At 48.7% G+C, this 19,772-nt stretch overlaps 1 protein-coding gene across 2 annotated transcripts in view; it reads right to left on the bottom strand.

The window, feature by feature from the left end:
- WIPF2 (WAS/WASL interacting protein family member 2) overlaps positions 1-19,772 on the bottom strand; it is a 380,717-nt gene that overhangs the window by 191,316 nt on the left and 169,629 nt on the right. For both annotated transcript variants that reach the window (XR_015296073.1, XM_086924239.1), the window contains exons 3-4: positions 7,804-7,936; positions 7,568-7,678 (exon numbers count right to left, since the gene is read on the bottom strand). Coding sequence is in view for 1 of the 2 variants with exons in the window: in XM_086924239.1 (XP_086780365.1) it covers positions 7,568-7,678; positions 7,804-7,936 (244 nt within the window). In the remaining variant the exon portion in view is untranslated. The remainder of the gene's footprint in view (positions 1-7,567; positions 7,679-7,803; positions 7,937-19,772) is intronic.

Genomic DNA, 19,772 nt, shown 5'->3' on the forward strand with positions numbered 1-19,772 from the left:
GCTCTGTGTGTGTGGCTCTGTGTGTGTGGCTCTGTGTGTGTGGCTCTGTGTGTGTGGCTCTGTGTGTGTGTGGCTCTGTGTGTGTGTGGCTCTGTGTGTGTGTGGCTCTGTGTGTGTGTGGCTCTGTGTGTGTGTGGCTCTGTGTGTGTGTGGCTCTGTGTGTGTGTGGCTCTGTGTGTGTGTGGCTCTGTGTGTGTGTGGCTCTGTGTGTGTGTGGCTCTGTGTGTGTGTGGCTCTGTGTGTGTGTGGCTCTGTGTGTGTGTGGCTCTGTGTGTGTGGCTCTGTGTGTGTGGCTCTGTGTGTGTGTGGCTCTGTGTGTGTGTGGCTCTGTGTGTGTGTGGCTCTGTGTGTGTGTGGCTGTGTGTGTGTGTGGCTGTGTGTGTGTGTGGCTCTGTGTGTGTGTGTGGCTCTGTGTGTGTGTGGCTCTGTGTGTGTGTGGCTCTGTGTGTGTGTGGCTCTGTGTGTGTGTGGCTCTGTGTGTGTGGCTCTGTGTGTGTGTGGCTCTGTGTGTGTGTGGCTCTGTGTGTGTGTGGCTCTGTGTGTGTGTGGCTCTGTGTGTGTGTGGCTCTGTGTGTGTGTGGCTCTGTGTGTGTGTGGCTCTGTGTGTGTGGCTCTGTGTGTGTGTGGCTCTGTGTGTGTGTGGCTCTGTGTGTGTGGCTCTGTGTGTGTGGCTCTGTGTGTGTGTGGCTCTGTGTGTGTGTGGCTCTGTGTATGTGGCTCTGTGTATGTGGCTCTGTGTGTGTGGCTCCGTGTGTGTGTGTGGCTCTGTGTGTGTGTGTGGCTGTGTGTGTGTGTGTGGCTCTGTGTGTGTGTGTGTGGCTCTGTGTGTGTGTGTGTGGCTCTGTGTGTGTGTGTGTGTGGCTCTGTGTGTGTGTGTGTGTCTCTGTGTGTGTGTGTGGCTCTGTGTGTGTGTGTGGCTCTGTGTGTGTGTGGCTCTGTGTGTGTGTGGCTCTGTGTGTGTGTGTGGCTCTGTGTGTGTGTGTGGCTCTGTGTGTGTGTGTGGCTCTGTGTGTGTGTGTGGCTCTGTGTGTGTGTGGCTCTGTGTGTGTGTGGCTCTGTGTGTGTGTGTGTGGCTTTGTGTGTGTATGTGGCTCTGTGTGTGTATGTGGCTCTGTCTGTGTGTTGCTCTGTGTGTGTGTGTGGCTCTGTGTGTGTGTGGCTCTGTGTGTGTATGTGGCTCTGTCTGTGTGTTGCTCTGTGTGTGTCTGTGGCTCTGTGTGGGTGCAAATGCAATAGGTCATGCATTTGCGAGCGATTAAGCTATTGGCATTGTAAATGACAATGCTATTTATTTAACGATTAATCTATTGGCAATGTAAATGACAATGCCATTTATTTATGATTTGAAAAAAAAATGTCATGAACAATGCCAATAGCTCTACCTTTAATAATGCTGAGACAATTGCATTGTAAATGCTTGTTCTCCATGCAATCCGATCATACTGTGCCCTGGAGAAGGTGAGACCCACTAATTTGGGTAGGACAGCGAAACGCGCTTGAGTCCTCTGGCTTTTATGTCTCACCCAAGACTTTGTTGTGGCACCTATTGAAACTTCAAGATCAATTCTGTTAACAACTTAACTTCAACTAATGAAAAGATACGATAATACGGTGATTTGATGTTACCACAATCAAACCACAGTCTCTTGTGGCTCGGGATAGTCAATATATTATCAGACTTTGTGGGGGAGAATCATGGGTGTTTGTTGAAACTGTAGGACATGTGTGATGTTTTTTTGTATGTGCGAATGAATGAGTATGAATTTGTCTGATAGTATGAGTGGGTTTTAGCATGATTGTTGAGCCTAGGATTTTCTTGATTGCATTGCACATTATTAAATATGTATCATGTGTATGTGTTATGCTTTTTGCTATTTTGATCATTGTTATAATAAATTTGATATAATTGTTTGCAAAAAATGTGGTTAACGTTTCTTTATGCCCTGCAATATCTAGCCCCGTTGGCCTCTAGCACACTGTTTTGTCTTTCTGGAAGGGGGGGGGGGTTACATTGATGTTTTTTCTATTGTATCCATGACGCATTGCATTTTCAAAAAAAGTCCTTTCAGGCAGTGGGGTTTTCTCTTGTTGATTACGTGCCTATAATTCATGAAAGACTGCACAAAGAGTCACTTAAAAGTAGGACATATTTCTGTATTTATCCACGTTTAAAAATAAAGGCAGACAGAAAACATGTTTTCTGTCTGTATCTGAAAAAATCCATAAAAACGAAAAACAGAAAGCCTTAATTATTATTTATAAGCTTGTAAAGCGTGCAGCTACCCAAAAATGGGGTTCCCAGCTCTGAGCAAGAGAGCAGAAGGCAGATTAACAGCTTAAAACAGCCAGTCTTTAGGCCGTTGTAGGATGCTAGTAAGGAAGTGCAGTTTCTCAAGGGCTCAGGAAGGGAGTTCCACAGTTTTGGACCCATAACAGAGAAGGAGCGCCCTCTAACACGAGCCAAGCAAAATATTTGCACAGGTCCAGGTTCTGAGATCTTAGAGTGCCTTCATGTCTAAGGCACTGATATAGCAGAAGTCTCGTTGCGATAAGTGGTTAATCTTTTTAAAGTCGTACATGGCCCAAATGAGTTCTTATCATGGGGTTATGGCCTTTGTGTCTAGGAAATAGTCCTCATCTTGGCAAGTCTGGAAAAAACGGGACTTTTGAATTTAAGCATCCTCCACACATCAGTGGTCAGGGTAATGAGCTTAGGCTGCATCTAAAAACAGTTAACCAACTGCTCCCAGTTCCGCCGTGTATGTCTCCTATATATTACTCCACTAGTTTTCATAGTTTTGGGAATGAAACACACATGCCTTTACAAGATCACTGTAGACCAATGGAAGATTGTCTGCAAAAATTGTGAACGTCAGTCAACAGATTACATGTCAGACACTTTGGACAACGTCTTCAAGATGTGTTCTCAAAGTTCCAAATTCAAAAGTTTGAAATAAAAGGACATCAAACCAAAATTTTGGGGAGGAATTTTTACATGAGCTTCCACTGCAGGAACCTTAAGCTCAGTGTGGAAGTCTTCCCAGTTCCCACGCAACAGGAATCTTTGTGGGTGCTTTCTTTCTCTCAACACCATGCATTTTCCAAAACTGATAGAATCCACTGTGCAGGTCAGTATTCTATTAAGTTTTCACTAGATTGTTTCCACGCCAAGGGCCTCTTAAGCCAAACAGACATTAAAACGGGGGTAAATGGAGAAATTGCACATCACAAGGATAAGCTCTTCAAGAGATATATACACCTGCATTTGATCTCATAAGTCATGTCAACTACTTACTTAGAGAGCGCCAACCTTTCAAAGAGTAGCTCCTAGCTATCACAACTGCAGAGAGGATCTTGACAGAATACATTTTTGTAGACCGGACCCGATAGGAATGCACATCAGATGGAGCGGATGGAGATCCAGAAACTCTGGATACCATGACCACCTTGCCCAGTCATGGGCAAGGGGTTCTACCACTTATGTTCCTGAAAACCTTAGATTCCTCAGAACTAGAAGAAGGATAGAAGTCGGGGGCCTACAATCCAGATCAGTGAAAAGGCTGACCTCAAGAGTCCCACAGTAAAACTTCAGCATTATCAACACCACCTTTTTATGCCATAACTTTTGGGAACCTTGTTGAAGGTTTGGCTTGAGCACGGTCTCAACCAAATGGGCTTTCAAAATGAACAAACCATGATATAATGCGAAAGGAAACTACAATGTCCTCTTGATATAAGGAATAACTCTGGTATTGTCATTGAGGACCTGCACTACGGCATAGTTGGATGGCTCCAGGCTTCTGAAGCTGTTGGGACACGGACTCATTTGCACTCACAAGACAGCTAATAAATAGGTCTCCTAAGTGGGCTGCCGAGCCTGAAAAGGAAGCATTGATGGCAAGTAACCTAAGGTCTATTGCTTCTTGGTAAGGGATGACCCTGCAAGTTATCACATTCCCCAAACCTTGTTTACAGCTCTTCCATTGGGCCTAAAGGAACAGGTAAATGCAAGAAGCCATGCAAACCAAAAGGGTTGCTAACCCTTACACACAAACCCCCTCCGTCTCCGCCCCCCACCGGCTGTGCTTTAACTTACTACCTGTGTTATTCCACAATTTATATCATCGTGGCTGTGAATTATATCCTGATCTTGGAACTTTTTTGACATTATTTTGGGAGATTGAGATATTCAGATGGTTATCTCTCAACAGTGGGGGCTGGTGACATTTCAAAATGATGAGGCGTAAAAGTTGGGTATACATTTTACGTACGAGCTAGTACAGCCAACATAAGGGCATTCAGCCCATCATTCACTGAATCATCCTCCCATTAATTCATCCATGTTTCCATCATCCACTGCATTCATATGTTCATGCATACTCATGCATGCTAGCATCCTTTTACAGACTCTCACATTCACTTAACCTATCGATATGTCCATTTACTAGAAAATCATCCATTCATTTGTCCATCATATGGAGAATTTATCCATTCATTTCGTGTATACATCCACTAATGCTTCTGGACACACTCTCCCATAACTCTTACGCCCACTCATCCATCTATGGCCTAGACTATAGCAACAACTTGCAGCTACGTGTTATTTCGGTTTCATTTCCATCTCCAGAAAAGCATTTTTAGAATACTGACTTCTAATGATAAAAACAGGAACATATTGTAGGCAGCAGCTGGCTGGATATATGCTCATAACCTCACGTACATGAATTTTCATTAAACAAAAGGAGTGAACAGGCATATAAGCTCCATCTAGTGCAAATATTCACAACAACTAGCAATGCACAAGCATGTAAGAGTTTAGTACTTCATACCATAGAGAGGTGTATACGCTACTCTGCAGGTTTGAACCATGAGTGAAAGTACAGTAGGACAAATAGAGACTTTAAAATAAAAAGTGCCACTGGGGATATTCGACCCTGGGTGCTTAACCTGCAAGTGTGAGGTCCCTGAATTTACCCTGCACTGCGTTTAATTATTATCCTTAACTCCAGCAAACAATATCTAAAGGAAAAATAAAGGCAGCTGTCAAAGCAACAAACAGTTTCTTCAATGCACACTACCCATGGAAGTAAATGAGTGTTTTCAATGGATGGAGTGAGTTTTAAGATCAGATTTTGCAATGTCACATACTTTTAGATGAGTAATGATAACTAACCAGCAAGGTAGTAACCATGTTCGTTTGCACAGTGTGTGTGGTTTGTGACACTTTCGCTACTCGCTTAGGCATCAGAGGCTGTGACAAGGTCCAAAGAAAAACGGGCTTGTGTCCCTCTTAAACTCGCGCAACCGAAAGTTGTTTTGCTGTTAAGAGATCAGCAAACCTTTTATCTGCCTAAGACAACTAGCTGCACAGAAGGCCGTTAGCATTTATTGTGCAGTACTGAGTAGGTTAAATAAGGGATTAGTTACTTACTGTACCCTTGGACCGCTGCCACTCTTTAAGCAGTGTGTGTGGCGCACATGCCGGAGGACTGCAGTGTACACCACTTGTCCCAAAGTGCCCTAACATTCTGCAAGAACAATTATAGACGCACGAGACACAGCAGCATTAGCTGTGTATTTGTTCACAGCATGCTCCAGGGCACTGTAACATGACGTCACAGAATCAGGAGTTGTGTGTCTCGTGAGGTCACATGGCCAGATTGCCAAGCAGCCCCGGGAGTACAGAGCCGATGCCATACATGCCTGCAGGTGCTTTAAAATATGACGCAGCTCAGTGGGTAGTCTGTGAGGACCTCTGGGTATTCCAGGTGAGGGCTGGTGGCATGTCAGCCCTTTGTTTAATTGGTTCGCGGGCAATCAGTCATCACATACGCAATGGAGCATGTGCCTCCTAAAACTATCTGACTGGTTAATGGTAGAAAAGGTATCACAGTCGGCAGACCCCAGGCATTGTTTCAAACGACATGAGGTGTGAGAGGAGTGAGAGGAGTGAGAGAGAGAGAGAGTGAGAGGAGTGAGAGGAGTGAGAGGAGTGAGAGGAGTGAGAGAGTGAGAGAGTGAGAGGAGTGAGAGGAGTGAGAGAGTGAGAGAGTGAGTGAGTGAGTGAGTGAGTGAGTGAGTGAGTGAGTGAGTGAGTGAGTGAGTGAGTGAGTGAGTGAGTGTGTGTGTGTTCCCCTTCCTGCTTGATCTCCTTGGGAGGATCCTGTATTTTACTTAGTATATTTTGGAAGATTCTCTGCCCTGACATTACTCTGACCACCAACATAAATGTATTTATTCAGAACCCCTATGATGAACTGAAGGTGTTGAAGCAGCATCAAGAAAAAACTATGGAAAACACAAACTTGTGTGAAAGGTTGCACACTCGAGAAGGAAAGTATGCTTTCAACAACCAGTCGTAATACAGAAATAAACAAATGTGCTACTACCAACAATTTGATTAAACTCTATGATGTAGATTCTGGGCGACAGGAAAGCATTGTTAAATACAAGTGCTCTCCAACAACAGTGACTCTGAGGAAACTGCTGACAGAAATTTTCTTCTGATATGAACATTTGCTTTGCAGAACTCTGGGGGAAGCCAGCCAGTGACTGACCCAATTATCCTTAAAAACATATTCACAATGCACAAATTAAAGAGGCAAAAGAAGACTCTTGTTTTGCTCCTCTTCCCTTCAAGAAGCGTATACAGACTCTTTATACCTCCATGGATGGACGCAGATTACCGTACACCTCTCCTCCACAGTCAGAGGTACAAATTCCCTTTCTGCCCTTTCTGTCCCATTTCATTTTCCTCCACTTATGTTCACCAAGGTTATTCCAAATTCCTGACTGATACATAGAAATAATAGATCTGGCAGTAAAAGTCATTATTCAAGTCAGATATTAAAGTAGGGTTCTAATTCTGCTCGTTTGATGTGGGCAACATAGAAGGAGGTGAGAGGTGTAGTGGGGCTGCACACCATCCTAGATCTCACCTTTTCAACCTCTTTTCAATGTCAGTCAAGGTGATTAGCCTTGCTGAAATATTGTCAGCTATCACGCTGCGGCTTGGGGTTTGGCTCCTACTCATCCTTAAAGAACCCATCTCGGTGGGCTCAGGAGGAAAACAGTGTTCCCTTTCAACTGTTGCAGAAATACCCTCAACCGAGAACTTACAAGTTCAATCTAAAAACCGTCAGAGTACTTCATTTGTGTTCACCAAAAGAAAAATGTTTGTCAGAATAATTACCTACATCTGAAGCACATATTGCTGAGCATCAACATTTTCAAATCTTCAATAGAAAAATGATAATCCTGTTTAGTGACAGCAGCATGGGTATACTCTACATCCACAAGGAAGGCAGCACACATTCCTCAAAGCTTTCAACACAAAGTGCCGAGATGAGTGACTTCATTCGACATCAAGAGGATGTACACTAATTAAGCAACACAGTTGGGTGGAGATAAGACTTTCATAGGGCAGGCCTGTATGCATCAGGAAAGCTTACTGTCTTTCAACAAACTTTCATGGTTCACAGGAATTTATCACAAAGATACCAATAAAATATAACTACAAAAGTCTTCTAGGAGAAGCAGCATAGGAAGCATATGAAATGTTCAGTACCTGAATTATCTTTGCCGCCTACTGGTCGGAGTTTAGGGACTCCACCTTGGAAAAGTCCTCCCTTAGGCTGCAGAGCTCCAGAACTGAATCCACTGTTGCCTCCCTTGGGTTCTGTAAGGGAAGCATTCCTGTTAATGTCACAAAGCAGCATAAAAAGTCAATGGTTAAGAGCCACCCCACTTCCCCCCCCCTATAAGAAAAGCGCCATACAAAAGCTTAATTAAAACCAAACTTACTCTCAATGACCGGGGCGCTCCTGTCATTGACAACGCCCACCTTTTTCAGCCGCGTGCCTTGACAGATGTCACTGAGTAGTGCCCCACGGCCTCGCTGCTCATCCCGGCTCAGCTTTGGAGGCTCTGTATTTGCCTTTTGAAAACAAAACACAAAATACACAAATTAGGATGACCATTCTACATTAGGACACTCTCAATCTTTTCTTTCATTCCTCAGTTTAAGTGCTCAGGAAGTCTGCCTGCCTGTCTATGTGCAAATGCACTGGCTAGTTGTATGTGAATATCAATATGGGTCCAGATAGTACTTTCAGTGGAAATTTCTGCAGGAGATTTAATTGCATGTGTGTATACAAATAACTCAACCCTTGCAGGCCTAGGAAGTGGAGGAATGTGAGGTGGGCAGAATTAATCTAAAAGGCGAGAATTCTTATATGAAAACAGAAGAAATCAACTAAAACTAAAAAAAAAAAAAAAAAATCACCAGCTCTACAAAGACTAGAACTCCACAGAGAAAAGTACAAGAAGCAAAGTTGGCCCTATGGCATGGGCCAGAAAGAGCAAGGAAAATTAATTTTAGTTCCCCATTATGAGCATCTGCACTAGCTTCCTTAAAATGCCACCGTCTGTTCAGGACGCCACGGGCCTTCGCTGCGCTTAATAAGTGTTTAAATAAATAAATAAATTAAATAAATAAGGAGGTTCTGGACCACTATAAAAAAGCATTCTTTTAAAAACAGAATAAATAACTGCCCATCTGAAAATTATGCTTAAGTGTGATGTAGAGGCAAAATTGCTGACCTTGGAATTCAAAGTCTTGTTTCTAATCCCATCTTTGGCATTTGGCAACTAATTCTGCTATCTGGCCACATCACGGAATCTGTGTCAGACTGTAAATCTATTCAGTGGAAAAATGACTTGCGCAAATATGTTATGTCACTATTAACCATATGTATAGAAGCAACTCAACCAAAACCTTCCTTTCCTCCACTTTATGTACATAATATCAAATTATTTCCCAAAATTATTTTAAAATTCAGTACACTTGCTCAACAGCTAAATTAGTGTTTTTAATACAAACATATACAAACTGACATTTAAATAATCAAATTAGAATTACATCTGTGCTTCTTTCTTCTATTTTTCAAAGGAAAATAAACTGATAGGCAAAAAGCCTTCACAAATGAAATGTGGGTTTTGCTACCTCAACGAAAATACCTTCTAGAGCCGCACCGCACACCGCATCAACAGCTCACTTCTCAGTTGCGCCAAGAGCAGCGCATGTGCTGTTTGCTCGACTTTAGTAAGGGTGAATTTCAAAGTTCTCCTGTGGCCTAAAGCTTGCGTGCATGTGCGCATGAACGCGTGCAGCCACCATCTGCCTTTCTTATCACATTGTTTTACAGTTACGAGCAGTCATGGCTCGCTCATTAAGTGCTTTGCCGAGCAGCACACACAACTCCCTCCGCCTCTCTCTCCCGCTGCAGCCCCCTTCTGGTTAGCATGACCTGGATGACTCTACTAAGGAACTTTTGCGCAATATTCAATAAAAGCTGAATTATTGACTTGTGTGCCACATTTTTGTTGACTGGCTGCTGAGATGACGTGTCATGCCCTGAAGCATAATTAACTGTGAATGTGCCCTTTTTAGGTTTCGCTGGGGGACGGAGCCGTTAGGCTCCGCCTCCAGAGAAATCTATTGAGTACAGTAAGCACTCTGGAACACGCCCCCCCGTCCCATTGGCTAGCTCCATAAATGGAGCCTAGCCATTGGACGAGGGGCCTGTCCATCAATGCCGGACCAGACACGGGGGCGTTCCCGAGATTCTTTGGCTTTTGCCGACGTCACGCGACGCCGGGAACGCCCCCGAGTCTCCTCCGGCCGGGCCGTGCTTGCTGCTGTCCTGCCTTGTGTCCCTCCTCCCGCCGTCCCCACGTTTCCCGCCTCCCTCCCGACGTCCGTGTCCTTTCCCGCCCCCCTCGTCCTCTCCCGCCCCCCCCCGTGTCCTCACAAATTGTGGTATCCCGTCCCGCCCGGGGGTCAACTGGCAGCTGCTCGGCACCTTGGCCGAGGCACGAAGGGGCTGCGACCGCATTGGTGGCTTTTCGGAGGCTCGTCGGCAGAGGCGCGCTCTGATTGGCCGCTGCAGTGGGCCTGTCCCCGTGAGCTGCGCCGCCGTTGGTTGGAGCCTCGCCGCGTCATCAGGATCTGCCCCGGGAGCCACGCTGTGAGTGGCTGACTCCGGGGGAACCCTCGACGTCAGCGGAGGCCAGTGGGAGCTGCGACGGGGCCGTGCCTGCGAGGTCGAGTCTTCGGCCCAGAAGCTGGGGGAGATCGCCTTCCACCCCGCACCCGGTATTGACACCGGCTGAAGAGAGGAAGCGCTGGGGGGCTGTGCGCTCGCTCGCCAAACCGTCACGGACGTGCGCCTCGCCTCCCGAGTGCCCCGCATTGCGCGTGGGACCCGGGGATAACAGCCCAATACCCGATCTCCCTGATTTGAGGGGAGAAACCAGCTGAGGCAGGAGCGCTGCTTCTACAAATGAAGGAGGACGTTGCCGGGCAGGTGTTGCCGAGTAGGACAGCTGCAGCCCCGCGCCTCCGCCCACGGTGAGTGCTGTGTTGCTCGGGTGTTCACGCCGCCCTGGGATAGGTTTTTATAGTTATTCATGCTTCCCTGTTTAAGATGCTCATTTGGCTTAGAATTGAGGGTTAGTTTATTTCTCATTGTGATGTGTCTGACCCCTTATAAACGTTGTCGTGCAATTCCATCCCTGCACGAAATAAATATGTAGACTATAAACTCGTGTGTGCGGTCGTTTAAGGCGACTCATTACCATGGGGTTTAACACATTTTATTGAAGGGCGGGTAGCAGGTGTTTTAAGCACTGTGTTTTGCTGGGCTGTTTGTTTCTAGTCAGTGCATTTATGTAGAAGTTCGTTTCATCCATTCGTGCTCTCCAATATTACTATCGGTTGTACAGCAGACGAGTGCCTTCTTGGGAACTAGTTCGCATCTAAGTGTGTTTTTTGGAATCGTTGTTGTGGTCTAAGGTGTCCGCCCACAGTCGGCCCTATTCGTACACTGCACGTTAATCTGCTTAATTGCTCGTGGTCTTTCATCCTATTCATCTGGATAGTTTACTTTATGGTTAAGTTGTGTGCGTAGGCAGTGGTAGTGTTGCACACACACCGCTGTCAGAGATATGGAAGGAATCCTATGCCTTCAACTCTGGATGTGTGTAATCTACCTACCGATTAAGGGGAGGGCCAACTGCTTCCTGATTGTATTCAACTGTGCCTTTAGAATACAGGGGTTCACCAGCAACTCTTCAATTGGACGTTCATACACAATGCATTTCCCCCTGTACCCCAGGGATGATACTCAGTAACAGGTTCTCCAATGAGAAACGGCGCCCATTCAAGTGCAGCACGCACTCTTAGTATGATCGCTTTTATATTCGGCACCGCAGTGGAGCTTATTGTTGTATATTTATTTGACGTTACAAGCATTCCGTGGTGATATGTGGCAGGTTTCTATGTTTAAGTTAAGAACGCAGACTTCCCACCGGCAGTAAAGCACTTTGGTCGACGTGGCCTTTTTCGGAACGATACTGTGTATTCTATATATATATTTTCCTCACAGCAACATTAAAGGTTTCAGAAACGCCAATATTTTCGATACAACGTACTGCATAATGTTTCCTCATGCATGCATTGCATAGGCATCGCTAAGGTGTATGTTTTCGTTGAGGACCCCTGCACAAACTACTATCGCAGCTAAAACTCAGGGCCCCAGATTAAGAACACACTTCCGTGGAGGCGGCCACGCCATCTGCCTGCCTCTGGAGGAAGTAGCAGCTACAGTAAATCAGCCCCTTTGATGTCAGCCAGGGATCCTGGGATGGCATTCGAGCTTGAGCTTGTGACCTGGTAACCATAGAGACATTAACCCATTGGAATTATTTTGTCCTATGCTTTTCATGCACGGAGGACGTTAAACGGAACAAACAAATTCTCCTGAAAAGAGCTTCCTAGATTGCTGGAAGGGGCAGTCCCTCGAATCTGGGGTACACCTCCTCCACCTCTGGCCAAGTTCGACCCCCCGCCCCACGTATGGAGCTCTCCCTTCATTGTTTACCTCCTCTCTTTCATCACTTCTCCCTTACCCTCCCTCTATTTCCTCCACCTCCTCCACCTCTGGCCAAGTTCGACCCCCCGCCCCACGTATGGAGCTCTCCCTTCATTGTTTACCTCCTCTCTTTCATCACTTCTCCCTTACCCTCCCTCTATTTCATGCTAGAGGCTTCATGCGAGCCTCAGCTGGTGAAACTCTGCTTCTGTGCCACCCCTGACCTCTGCGTGGGGCTCTTTGCATGTGTGTGGGGCTCTTTGCGTGTGTGTGGGGCTCTTTGCGTGTGTGTGGGGCTCTTTGCGTTTGTGTGTGGGGCTCTTTGCGTTTGTGTGTGGGGCTCTTTGCGTGTGTGTGTGGGGCTCTTGCGTGTGTGTGTGGGGGCTCTTGCGTATGTGTGTGGGGGGCTCTTGCGTGTGTGTGTTTGTGTGGGGGGCTCTTGCGTGTGTGTGTGGGGGGCTCTGGTGTGTGAGGGGGCTCTTGTGTGGTGTGTGTGGGGGGCTCTTGTGTGTGTGTGTGTGGGGGGCTCTTGTGTGGGTGTGTGTGTGCAAATGCAATACGTCTTGCATTTGCGACAGAGTAAGCTATTGGCATTGTAAATGAGAATGCCATTTATTTATCTGTTTTCAAAACCAACACATAAATAAAAAGTTTGTCATTTACAATGCCAATAGCTCAAACTTTTCCGAAGGCGAAACCGTTGCATTGTAAATGCTTGTTAAGATAAAGGTCTCAGACATCTTAACCCTCACAGGGCTCCAGATCTATCGCCCCCCGGGCCCCGCAAGCGCCTTCCAGGAATCTCTGGTCTCTTTTATTTCTACGCTAGCGCTGCAGTCTGCGAACTTTAGCATACTGGGGGATCTGAATCTCCATCTTGAGTGCTGTGAGTCCCCTGCTGTACGAGAGCTTCTGGGAGACCTTGAGGCCTGCCAACTCATTCAGCTAGTCAAAGGGTCATCTCACTTGGCTGGCCATCTGCTTGATCCAGTATTTTCAAACATTTCTGGTGTCTCGGCCTCTATTCCTAGTCCCCTCAGTCGGTCGGATCACTTTGTGGTTCAAATTTTTATTAAGATCCCAGCTAGCTCCAGGAAGCAGTCCCTCCCGCCTCTCTGGAGGCGCCCTTGGCACAAATTAGATGGTGCCCTGTTCGAGACTAGTTTGAATAACTCCCGCCCAGATTGGCCAGAAGATCTGGAGGAAGCCGACAGTTTACAGAGACTTGGTTAATTCGTCTCTTGACGACCTCATCCCCAAGAAACTGTCCAGGCCCAAGCGAGAGCAATCCCATCCTTGGTATTCCGTGGCATTGGCTGATCAGAAAAAGCAATGCAAGCTACTAGAACGTACCTGGAAGCGATCCTATGATCCCCTGGCGAAAGCCAACTTCAGATCAGCTACTAAAGCCTATCATAAACTTATAAAGAAAGTCAAGGCTAATTACTATACTGAACTGATCAATTCTAGCACAAAGCGATCCAAGACCATCTTCTCCTTAGTGAAGGACATGACTAAGTCACCGGGGGGATGTAACTGAACAATAACAGCTGACCTACAATGTGAAGAGATAGCTGGGTTTTTGTCAGTAAAGTCCAAGGGATCTATAACTCTTTTAAATCTGATAAGTCTGTTCTGATCTTACACCAAATTTCAGATTCACCCAAACTCCCTCATTCCCTTCTTACCCTCCCTCCTATCTCACAGACCAATATGGAACCTTTGGCTGAAAAGGTTAAGTCTGGGTCCCCGGAGGACCCTGTTAAACCTGAAATGTTTAATCTATTTCAAAATTCCATCCTGGCGGAGGGTCGGGAGCTGATTAATAAATCCCTTCAGTCTTCCACCATCCCTAAATCGTGGAAACACGCTAAGGTTGTCCCTTTACTAAAAAAGCCCACCTTAGATTCCTCCAGGCCTGAAAGCTTTAGACCCATCTCTTTGCTCCCCTACTTGGCCAATTTGTCAGAAGCGCACGTGAATGACATCTTGACCTATTATTTGGAGAGCAATGGGATTCTAGACGAGTCACAAAAAGGATTCCGGACTAACCACAGCACGGAATCCGCCCTGTTGGCCGTCACTGAACAACTGAGGGCGACACAAGATCTGGGTGGCACGTCGGCTCTGGTCCTGTTGGACTTAAGTGCGGCGTTCGACGCGGTCTCCCATAGGATTTTACTCAGAAGACTATGGGAGATCGGAGTCCGAGATGGAGCCCTGGATTGGTTCGCGTCTTTTCTATCAGACCGTTCCTTCCAGGTTCATGCTCCACCGTTCTCATCCAGCAGGTTTCCATTGAGTTGCGGTGTTCCGCAGGGGTCAGCTCTCAGCCCCACGTTCTTCAACGTATACGTCCGCCCTCTGGCAGTGCTGGCCAGAGAACGTAGGATCAAATTAACTTCTTATGCGGACGATGCGCAGCTTATTTTTTGCTTTTCCAATGACATCAAAACGGATCAAGCCAAATTTCAAGATGATATTCTGGCCATCTCTAGTTGGATGACCACGAACTGCCTGCAGTTGATTTAATCAAAAACTGAGGTACTTCTGATTGGCAAGGAAACACACAAGTGAGGTAGTGTGGCTCACTGGTTAGAGGCGGCAGACCCGAGAGCAGAGGACGGCCCGGGACCAGGGTTCGATTCCCGGCGCGGCAGGTTTCTGGACCAGGGTCAGCGGACTCGATAATTCTCTCGCCTCGGTGCCCACTCTGATCAGCGATCACACTCGGCAACTCTGGGCATTAGCTTGCCTCATCCTCACTAACGGCCCCACCAGACCGCCGGGGATGCCTGGTCTCACCCTGGAGATACCCATTAAGGGACCATCTCTCAGGGAAGCCAGGAAGGGTTTCGCAGCGGTCGAAGCGCCTTGGGACCCTCCGGGTAAGTAGTGCGCTATATAAATGCCTATACATTTACATTTACAAGTGGGATGATCACTGGTGGCCCTCCACCTTAGGCCCTCCCCCCATCCCTAAGATGGAAGTAAAAAACCTGGGCGTGACTATGGACGACTCCCTCACCCTAGAGTCACATGCAAAAAGAGTGGCTGGCGTGTGCTATGGTCGCCTTCGGTCGCTTAAACCTATTTTGGGCTTTTTCAATCCACCTGTACGTCAGACAATTGTCCAAGCCCTTGTTCTATCACATATAGACTATTGTAACATACTAATGTTAGGTTTCAACCGGACAGCTATCAACAGACTCCAAAGGGCCCAAAATGCAGCTGCCCGTATTTTGTTTGCTCTGCCCAAACACTTTCACACGTCTCACATTCTGCGGCGCTTACACTAGCTTCCGGTGACAATGTATTCAATTTAAGGCCCTCTGCCTACTTCATAAAATCCTCCATTGCTCTGGTTCCCCAATCTTGCGGGGTTTGTGCTCCTTTTAGGTTCCCACACGTGCTCTCCGTTCAGCGGATCTCCACCTTGCCTGTACCATTAAAATCAGAAGGAGCAGAGCGGGTGGCCGTTCCTTCAGGTATTTGGCTCCGAAACTGTGGAATTAGATCCCCTCGGAGATGCGTGCTACAAACAACTACCTATCATTTAGAAAGCAAATTAAAACGTGCTGTTTCCTTCTACCTAAGGTTTCTAAGTAACGCTACATGTCTTCTCCTGGGGCCAAGTTGCTTTGTTTCAAACTGTCTGCAAGCGCTGGGACGCCCCATTGCTGGGGTAGCCATGCGCTATATAAGCCTTTTTAACATTAACATTAACATTTTGAGGGGTTGGCTCTGTTTCCCTTACGTGTTCATTTTTACCCTTTTTAGGTCTCGGCCTATTCCATTCCGCAGGAATGAATAGGACGAGTCTATAGCTGTGAAACCAAGAGTTAAACTAAGCTCTCCCAAAGCGGATTTCCACAAGTGCATGTGCTCTCGTGCATGAGCTTGCCCGCGCCTTCAGCCTGCCAGCAGCATTTCTCCTCCCCTTACCATTTGCTCCTGTGCTTCCGTGCCCACTGCTTCACACTTCTCCGAGAGCTTCAAAGCTCCCCTGGGCTTCTTCCTAGATCAGGATTATGCATGCCGCTCCCCCTTGTTAATTTCTTCTCGTTTTGCCTCTCTTTCGCAGACTCCCTTGGCCTACCTCCTCTGTCTCTCTCTGCCTGTGCTCTCCTTTTCTCTCCATCTCTCAATCCCTCCCATTTTCTATCTCTGCCCGTCTCTCTCTGTTTCCTCCCACTCTCTGTCCCCATCCCTGCCACCCCTCGCTCTCCCTGAGTGTCCTCCCCTCGCCCATTGCTTCTTTTGCAGCCATTCTGTAAATCCCTCATTGATTTCCCGCTACCTCAACTTGTCCTCTTGATACCCTTCTCATGTGCGCCTTTTAAACCTCTCATGTCCCCCCCGCCCTCCACCTCTCCTTCCCTTGCACCCCCCTCTCTTCGTTATTCTTGATTGTTAGAAGGGCGATCTTAGGGGAGGGCAAGAAGTGTACCTAACCACCCTGTGACCCACCTCTCCTAGGAATACAGCCGAGCACTGGCGGGAGCCCCTTCTGGGGGAGAGTCTCGTATCTAAGATCGTATGCGCTGAGCTAGCACCACTCGACAAAGACACCACACCGTAGGTTCTGAAGAACGTATTCTTTATCTAGCAAGAGATCAGGATCTTTATGATCCGCAAGGTTCGTATTTACAAGTAGAGCAAGGGCTCATAGAGTCTCGGCAAGGGTAGGGGTATCGGGACAGTCTTAAGGTTCAGGGTCAATACAGGTGCGTATCCGGCGCACAGCTCTAAATCCTCGAGCTCGGGGATACGGTGCGATCTTGGGTCCAGCCGGAGCAGAACAGTTGATGGGCCGCGACCACGTCAGCTGGGCTCAGATGGATCAGGCAGAAGTCCGTCTCTGCCAAGTGGGAGCCGCGACGTCGTCAGCAGGGCTCAGGTGTTTTCAAAGTTGCAAGGGAGCCGCGACCACGTCAGCAGGGCTCAGATGGTTCAGGCAGAAGTCTGTCTCTAACAGGTGGGAGCCGTGACGATGTCAGCAGGGCTCACCAAGGTTCCAAGGTCCGAATAGTTTCTTCTTCGATGTTCTGTCGAGCCGCCACCACGTCAGCTGGGCTCAGATGGATCAGGCAGAAGTCAGTCTCTGCCAAGTGGGAGCCGCAACGTCGTCAGCAGGGCTCCGATGGTTCCGGCAGAAGTCCGTCTCTACCAAGTGGGAGCCATGACGTCGTCAGCAGGGCTCAGGTGTTTTCAAAGTTGCGAGGGAGCCGCGACCACGTCAGCAGGGCTCAGATGGTTCAGGCAGAAGTCGGTCTCTACCAGGTGGGAGCCGCGACGATGTCGGCAGGGCTCACCAAGATTCCAAGGTCCGAATAGTTTCTTCTTCGATGTTTTGTCGAGCCGCGACCACGTCAGCAGGGCTCTCTTAGTTCCCGGAGTCAATCTGCCGATAGTCACAGAGCGCCCCTTGTTATAGGTCTGCTCCTCTTTAATGTCCGGAGTCTCCGCAAGCAGGGGTCTTAGCACCTGGGGGGTCGCTTGTCGGGGTTTCCTGCCACGCGGCCCTTTTGATCCTTTCAAGTTGGGTCTGGAGGGATCCCAGACACACAGCAGGTGTGGAGCCAGCCCTCAGGGAGGCCGGAGGGGCGATCGAAACTCATCTCTCAAGGGGAGGCTGGAGGTGTGATAGAACTGCTCCTCCCTCTCTCGCTTCCTGGGAGCTCTCTACCCCCCAGCCGGGCATGGCGCGTCTAGGGTAGAGGTCGCGCTGGGGAAAGGGCGGCCATCTTAGGTGCAGGGGAATGATCACTGGAGGCCTTCGGGCCGATAGGATTTGGATGCGTCCGGGACCGGGAAGATTGGGGGTGAGGACGGGGAAGCCTCTTGTTGTCTGTGGGGTCATGGAGGAAGTGTGCCGGGATAATCAGGGGTCTGGTGGGGTGCAGGGGTCAGGGTTGGGTCGCTACGGGTCAGGAGGGGCCACGCCACGAGGCCGGGTCTAACACGCGTCCCACCCAGCTGAAGGCCGGAGAGAACTACCCATCCTCTTGTGGGTTCTCTTCGCTGAGGCGGAAGAATCTGGAGAGGCCGTCAGCGTTGGCGTGGTCAGTACCGGGGCGATGCTCTACGGTTAAGTTCATCCCCTGGAGGGAGATCGACCATTGTAGCAGTTTGGGGTTTTCTCCTCTCATCTGCATGAGCCACCGTAAGGGTCGATGATCTGTTTGGACTCGGAAGTGGGTTCCGAACAGGTAGGGTCGTAGCTTCTTTAGAGCCCAGACTACGGTGAACGCTTCGCGTTCAATGGTGCTCCATTGTTGTTCTCTGGGCAGTAGCCTCAGACTAATGAAGGCTACGGGCTGATCAATGCCTTTCTCGTTGAGCTGGGAGAGAACGGCTTCAATGCCATGCTCGGAAGCATCGGTTTGCACCACAAACTCTTTGGAGTAGTCGGGGGCTTGGAGCACAGGGGCGGTGCACCTGGCGGTTTTCAAGGCGTCGAACGCCTCTTGGCAGGAGGGGGTCCACTGCACCTTTTTGGGCTGTCTTTTGGAAGTTAGTTCTGTGAGGGGACCCACTAGGCTGCGTAGCTTTTGATGAACCTCCGGTAGTAACCGGTGAGGCCCAGAAAGGCTCAGACTTCTGTTTGGGTGGTGGGTGGTTCCCATGCCAGGATGGCGTCGATCTTAGGCTGAAGAGGGGCGACCTGCCCGCTCCCGACCTGGTGCCCAAGGTAGACCACCGAGCCTTGCCCAATCTGGCATTTGCTGGGTTTCACTGTTAGGCCTGCCTGGCGCAGGGCCGTCAACACCTTCCGGAGGTGCTCACTCCATTGGGAACTGAATACCGCGATATCGTCCAGACATGCGGCGCGGAACTCTTCTAGTCCGGCCAGGACTCGGTTAACCAGTCTTTGAAAGGTGGCCAGAGCATTTTTCATCCCGAAGGGCATCACTCAGAAGTGATAGTGCCCATCTGGGGAGGAGAAGGCGGACCGCTCCTTCTGTGAGCGCAATTTGCCAGTATCCGCAGGTCAGATCAAAGGTGCTGAGGTAGCGAGCAGATCCGAGGCGGTCAATAAGCTAGTCGGCGCGGGGAATCGGGTAAGCGTTGGCCCGGGTGACTGCATTGAGCCCCCGGTAGTCCACACAGAACCTTGTGGAGTGGTGTGGCTCACTGGTTAGAGGAGGCAGACCCGGAAGCAGAGAACGGCCCGGGACCAGGGTTCGATTCCCGACGCGTCAGGGTCGTGGACGAGGGTCAACGGACTCGATAATTCTCGCCTCGGGGCCTACGCTAACCAGGGATCTCACTCGGCAACTCTGGGCATTACGCTTGCCTCATCTCTACAACGGCCCCCCACAGACACCGTGGATGCCTGGCTCCACCTTGGAGATACCCAGAAGGGACCATCTGACAGGGAAAGCCAGGACGGGTTCCCCAGCGGTCTTCAGCACCAGGACGCTCACGGGCAACAGTGCGCTTTACAAGTCCCACACATTTACATTTACATTTTGTTAGACGGGGACCCGGAGGGTCGGCCGAGTACAGGGGGAGAGGCCTCCGGTGAGGGCCGTCTCCGGCGATCGTACAGACAAGTAACTCCCCCCCCCACAAATGGACACCACACAAGGATGAGATCTACACACTTTATATAAGGTTCTTGAGGCAAGGTTATCAACGATACAGTGGGGTCAGGACACTAGGATCCTCCCAATTCTAGTCTCTGTAGGGAAAGGGGTAGCGGGACAGTCTTGGTACCGGTCTGGTACAGGGGCGGCAAGAAGGAGCTCACAATCCTCGAGCTTAGGGGTCTGCAAGGTCGGGCCGCGGCAGCGCCAGCAGGCTAGGATGATAGTTCTCGGCAAGGAGGGCTGC

Source organism: Lissotriton vulgaris, chromosome 5 (assembly GCF_964263255.1).
Source record: "Lissotriton vulgaris chromosome 5, aLisVul1.2, whole genome shotgun sequence".
Taxonomy (NCBI): domain Eukaryota; kingdom Metazoa; phylum Chordata; class Amphibia; order Caudata; family Salamandridae; genus Lissotriton; species Lissotriton vulgaris.